The sequence below is a fragment of the Malus sylvestris genome, chromosome 1 (genome assembly GCF_916048215.2).
Source record: "Malus sylvestris chromosome 1, drMalSylv7.2, whole genome shotgun sequence".
NCBI lineage: Eukaryota > Viridiplantae > Streptophyta > Magnoliopsida > Rosales > Rosaceae > Malus > Malus sylvestris.
The window spans coordinates 5986250-5992249 of record NC_062260.1 but is presented as its reverse complement, the minus strand read 5'-3'; the positions used below and the strand labels follow the sequence as shown (position 1 = coordinate 5992249).

The 6000-nt window shown below is 35.6% G+C and overlaps 1 protein-coding gene and 1 long non-coding RNA gene across 3 annotated transcripts; both read right to left on the bottom strand.

The window, feature by feature from the left end:
- Positions 1-335: 335 nt before the first annotated feature.
- On the bottom strand, positions 336-5556 carry LOC126632390 (probable ATP synthase 24 kDa subunit, mitochondrial). Of its 2 annotated transcripts, XM_050302817.1 has the most exons (7): positions 5398-5556; positions 4886-4979; positions 4485-4629; positions 3299-3409; positions 1592-1738; positions 924-1046; positions 336-617 (listed from the first exon to the last, which is right to left on the bottom strand). In XM_050302817.1, exons 1-7 carry the CDS (start codon positions 5434-5436, stop codon positions 554-556), a joined length of 723 nt encoding a protein of 240 aa, XP_050158774.1. In that variant the 5' UTR covers positions 5437-5556; the 3' UTR covers positions 336-553. The 2 variants fall into 2 exon arrangements, with proteins under 2 accessions (XP_050158774.1, XP_050158848.1); XM_050302891.1 differs by lacking the exon at positions 3299-3409.
- Positions 3503-4478, bottom strand: LOC126632515 (uncharacterized). Its single transcript, XR_007626736.1, has 2 exons — positions 4064-4478; positions 3503-3869 (listed from the first exon to the last, which is right to left on the bottom strand). It is a non-coding gene; the product is annotated as an uncharacterized LOC126632515 (long non-coding RNA).
- Positions 5557-6000: the final 444 nt, after the last annotated feature.

Genomic DNA, 6000 nt, shown 5'->3' with positions numbered 1-6000 from the left:
TTGTCTACTTTTACATGCCCATTTTGGGTATTATTGAAATGTTTTGTCCTAATGATTAAAATGAAAGTTTTGGGGGGCTTTTGGTTAGTTTTCCATTGAAAAAAAGCTTATGGAGCCTTTGTATGTACCACATCAACATAGAACCTAATTTTGACAAAATTGTAACAAAAGAACCATATTAATTTACAACACCTATTTTAAGAGACTATTTTAATCGATTTTAAATTTCAGAAACCATTTTAATGATGTAGGTCAATTGGAATCCATTTGTGATAAAAACTTTATATATAGTTATAAATTGGTCATATTGAAAGCAGTTCGGAAGATGTAAACGGTAATAAAAGGCGGCAACGCAAGTATTATAATAAATCAGAAAAATTACAAAAGAGCGCATAAATCTGAATCATCTGATAGATTTGGGAATAATTGCACTCCGAAGTCCAAACCAATCGGGGCCTTATTAAAACAGGAGGGAAAATTCATCAGTTTCCAGATTCGACCAAAATATTTGGTCCATCTCAAAACAAGCCACTCTCAATGCAATCCCAGATCCTTAGATGAAGTTTCGGATGTCTAACGACTTCACATCAACCATTGCCTCATCCTTGAATTCCTCCCTGACAAAATATTAAAAACAAAAAGTACATATCAGTCCCGTAAAAGTTACAATGCGTAATTTTCACCAATGCCAATCGAACGATAACAAGGACTTGCATATACTGTTAAGACACTGCAAGCAAATGGTACAAATCACCGACTCTGAACAAAATTTTTACCAATCACCAACTATGCTCAATAAAGGAAGCAGATTAAATAGCATGGTGCATATTTGAATCCATAACAACGACCCTCAATGGTTTAGAGCTACAAAGAAACATATATGACAAAAGAGGAGGTAGTAGGCAAAGACATGGATAAATTACCGTTTCTTCTGAGTTTCCATTGCCTCAAGAGCATCCTTCTTAAGTTCCTCCAGCTGTGCTTTGGCTTTCTTGAGTTCTAGCTGTTCTTCGTACTTTGGTAGGTCCTCCTTACGAATTCCAAGCCTAAAAAGACAAGGTTAGACTAGATCGGAATTTTCTTTCTCACATCAGCTATGGAAGCTTACAATAAGCAAGTGTTTTACAAGGCATAAGCAAACCAATCGGTGGACAGTGACTAAAAGCCTGAGACACGAAGGGTTTTACTACTCCCAGGTTACAATTGTGACCATTACAATTAAGATTAACTTCACCCTCCTAAACACAATTTTCTTTTTTTTTTTCAAAAGAAAAATAGTTTCAGCGGTTTGTGGTGGAGTGAAAAGAAGGAAATAGTACAACCAAAATCAGCTTGATATTGTACAGCATTTGAAAATCCAGCATGTCAACAATGGGATCAGACGAGGCAATGCAATTTTAATTTAAAAGGAAAAAAAAATCAGTGTTTTACCAGAAACTACTTATCATATGAGAGTTCACAATTAACTACATAAAAAGCTATAACCCAAAAACTTGGACCGTGCAAGCACAGTAAAGGTATAAATAAAAGTTAATCGAGATAACAACTTGCTCTGTATTTAACATAAAAATAAAAATAAACTGTCACATACTTCTGGTTTATTTTCTCAAATTCTGCCATGAGAACAGCCATCCCTTTTTTATCGTTCCTCAAAAGAGGTTTCTTCAGTTCCTTTTCAACTTTCTCCAATGCATCCATCATCATAGCCTCTGCACCAAGTTCATCAGTAAGACCTCTCCTGTAAAAGGAAAGAAATAAGTTAATTGGTAAATATAATTGAATATTTAAAAAAGCGTTTGAAGTATGGATGTTCGCAAGGCAGACGTATGTGTAAACAGAAAAACCCTAAATGACAATTTAACATTAGAAATGCCCATATATGATTATTTTATTTTATTTTTTTTAATATTACAACTTAATGGGTACTCAAACAAGAACACTGATCCTACCTAAATAAAGAATCTATCTTTTTACACATAATCCTACCAAAACAATACCACCACATAGAACCAGCTTTTAGCATTAACTGCAGGCAATCAGATGATGCTGAAGATATTGAAGCCCAAAGCTAAGTCCAAAATATAATACTCCTAAATTTCCTCATGTAAGCCCCTCCACAATCTTCAAAATCCTCTTGCTTCTTTCCTACCAAACTATTTAAAAGAACTGCCAGTATGCCGCATACCTTCAACACTTCAGCTGTCTTCCCTACCCCAAACAACTTCTGCCACTCCCTTAACCATGCCTGACATCCTGCTAGGATCAACCACCTACATTGTGAAAAGACAACTTTCACCTCCACACATAACACACCAAGAACATGATAGCCGATGTTTTTGGTCAACCAGGCCAAAATCTGTACCTTCACAGGTACCTTTGCTTTCCAAATGGAGGACTAATAATAGAAGGCATTATCACCAGCATTGTCACACAAGCTTCAAAAGGTACAACAGAATAATTCCACATTGGTTCCAATAGAAACCTTCTAGAAACAGCTCTAAAAAAATGTCGTACCCAGTGCACAAGGCTCCCGCTTTACGCAGGGTCTGGGAGAGGTGAATGTCGGCTAGCCTTACCCCCATTTATGGAGAGGCTGCTCCCAAGTCTCGAACCCGAGACCTACCGCTCATGGGCGAAGGCACTTGCCAAAAGAAATTTAAAATTCTCAAAATAAGGCAAGAAGTCAGCCATCAGCCGTTCCTCCTAACCACTTAAGTTGTTCATAAGAATCATAGTCCCAGCTCCAAGAAAAATTAGGTCTAACTGACCTTCCTCACGGATACTTGATTTCTTGAGGATAATACTTAGGTACTCACTTTTTGGCATGAAATTTTTAACACATATTTTATTGTTTTAGTAAATAATAGACATGTTAATTAATTCTTCTTGGACTTTGAAAAACAAGGAACCCATGGCATCTTTTGATTGCGCCAAATCAGAAAGTGAGTACCTAAGTATTATCCTTCTCTTGAATCCCATGCATGTTTCTTACACGATAAGGCTGCACAACCATTTAGTGATTTGTATCTTAACAAAAACTTCACTACACATAAACCACCCTTCTTCATTGTTAAAGACACTACCTCCCTTCTGATGGTCAAAAGGCTAAGATAATTGTTGCTGCTTTGAGATCACTAAATTGATAATCACACTAAGCTTGGTAGAAATTATTTTTTAAAATACGACCTCATGAGTAATAACAGAAACAACATGGAGTATAAGCACATAGATTAAAAACCATATTAATCCCATTATAACAATGGACATCCAACAATTTGATGGACAGAGTAGCACATACTTGATCCTAATTTCTTTCAATGTCAACAGATATGTTCTAGCATCTGGGATATCTTGTGTTCGGCTTTGAATGGTGTGTTTAATGCGCTGGGATTCTGAAAACAAATCTGCCCTGCAAGACACACAATGCATTACTGACCACTTCAAAAAAGTTAAAACAATGAAAGGTGGCATCTAAAAGAAGAAAAACACAAAACGGCACATAAGCTCCCTCCTTTAATGTGATAGTAATTTTATCCACATTTCTTAGTCATGTAATACCAGTAGAAGTTAATGGAAATAAAAGGGCTAACAATATAAAAGGAGATCTACACTAACATTATAAAATTTTGGAAATTAAAATTAATTTATGCACTTACGAATTACAGAGTTCTGTTATTTAATAATGGTAGCTAGCCTGGAACTAGTCAAGTGTCAATCTCACAAAATGGTTGATGATTTACTCCCACCAATGACAAAAGTTTCATCAGAAACAAATTAGTGCACGTTCATCCATGTAAAGGCAAAGGAAACCTTCAATGCAATCAGATGATCCAAACTGTTCAGTTTTTAGGACTTCATTCAATATCATCCTTACAAAAAATCACCGAAATCCAAAATTCAACAAACCATAGCATAAATAATATACAAACACAATATTTCTCCAAATATAACTAAATGTTCATGATGATAATCAATTGGTCAAATGAATTTGGATTTCAATAACTTTTCGTACAGATGATTCTAAGATGGAGATCTGTAAACTAGATGGTTTGGATTACTAAACCTTATTGAAGAGTGCCTTGAACAATGAATCCCTTTCAATGAAAGGGATTACTCTTATGAAGGGGTTCATTTCTGTTATATATGCTATGGTTCAGGTTCCTTCACTGTTGATCACAAATATTGATTGTCAATACCCTTTACTCCCTTCCCATTCCTCCCTGTCAATTTCCTTATTTGCATTACCTACTACTCCTTTCCTCAGTAAACTGTAGCAGTATATTATGTACAAACTACACAAAAAGATTACTACTGAATATAATGTACATTCTTGAAACATAACACTGCCATCCCTTGTGTTTATATGTTTGTCACGAAATGCGAATTTATACTAAATGTGATAACAAATAGGCACATCTGCATAAAACAACAAAGCAATCATATTACTCCATGAAATATACTGGTGAGGGGTTAAAGAAACTGACTTCTCTCTTATGGTTTTCATGACCTTGGCGTACTGAGAAACAGCAGCTGGATCCTCTGGGTCAATGGTGATCTTCTCTTTGCGGAGTATTCCAAGGGCTGTCTCAAATTTCTTTTTAACATCCAAGAAGATGTTCTTCAGCATCTCTTTACCCCTCAAACGCAAGAAATTTTTAGTAAGGTGTCATCAATAATGACAAAGGAAAGACATATATAAAATCAACAATGGATAACCAGTCGCCCATAAACACATCCCATCTAAAAGGCACTAAAATGCCAGAGATAAAGTTTGGAACTTAGCATTGTATAGCACTGATATTAAAACCCATATAAATTTGTGAAAAACGTAGCGCAACCCACTGTTCTCAATGTTGTTATTTTAGGGTCAAGCATTTCAACTCACCATCACCCTTTAGCACGGGGCGACTTGCTTCCTTAACGAAGTAGCGGACCGGAATAACGCGCTCCTGTTGAAGAATGAATCCATTGCCACACAGCTGAAACATTACAAAGAAAATTAATACAAAAATCCATGAATCCCTGGCTTTCATTCATCCAGTGTTAAAAGCCCCCGAAACTTTCCACATATTCATCATCTATCGGATCTTGAAAAATTAATATTAATAAAAATGCTCAATCGTTTTATAGCATATCACAAACTACACCATCTGATCTGATAACCAATAAATTTAAGAAAATTAAAAAATGAAATTCCTAACCTGAAATGCCCTAATTTTCTCAGAAGGCAAACAACTAAAGGTCGTACCCAGTGCACTAGCCTTACCCCATTTATGGAGAGGCTGCTCCCAAGTCTCGAACCCGAGACCTACCGCTCATGGGCGAAAGGACTTGCCATCGCACCAAGTGCGACCTCTTAAAGAAAGAAATTTGAGAAATGAGGATCGAGTGACTAACCTGCCTGGATTTGGATAAGAGGCGGGAAGAGAAGGCCATGATCGGAGCTCAGTTTTCGTCTTCTTCCTGTTCGGATTTCAATTTAGGGTTTGTATTTGATTGCTCTGAGGCCTCTAACAGAGTTCTGAGCACTATAGAGAATGGAAGAGACAACGAGTTCCTTTCCCTTATATCTGGACCGTTGGATGCTCACCTGAAGGCGTACTTGCTGGTATTTTACCACAATGCCACTATGCTTTACCATTTTTATTTTATTTTTTATTTTATAATTTTTCTTAAAAAATTAAGACTATAAATCATATTGACTTTAATCAAATATCAAACTCGTTATTCAAAATAGTATAACAGGTGGCGCTATTTATATACTTATTTTTATTTCTTACATATCGAATGAATTGTAAAATATCAATGAACAAAAATCAACATAGGTGTGTAAAAGATAAAAAATACTTGTGTGAATAACACTACCTAGTAGAATTCGTGATCTTAAACTTATAATTATTACTGGACCAAAGTACTAATGACAATTTTCTATTACCTTATATTTGTTTATAGATTTACTATTGAAAAAATTGTACAGGTGTACATACGATGTTTCATTTT

Excerpts from the sequence above, each read along its gene's own strand:
- LOC126632390 (XM_050302817.1), bottom strand. The coding sequence starts at position 5,436 with ATGGCCTTCTCTTCCCGCCTCTTATCCAAATCCAGGCAG. Across the intron at positions 1,739-3,298 it reads TTGAAAGAAATTAGGATCAA|GAGAGGTCTTACTGATGAAC; the intron begins GTATGTGCTACT and ends TTCCTTTTACAG. Across the intron at positions 618-923 it reads ATGGAAACTCAGAAGAAACG|GGAGGAATTCAAGGATGAGG; the intron begins GTAATTTATCCA and ends ATATTTTGTCAG.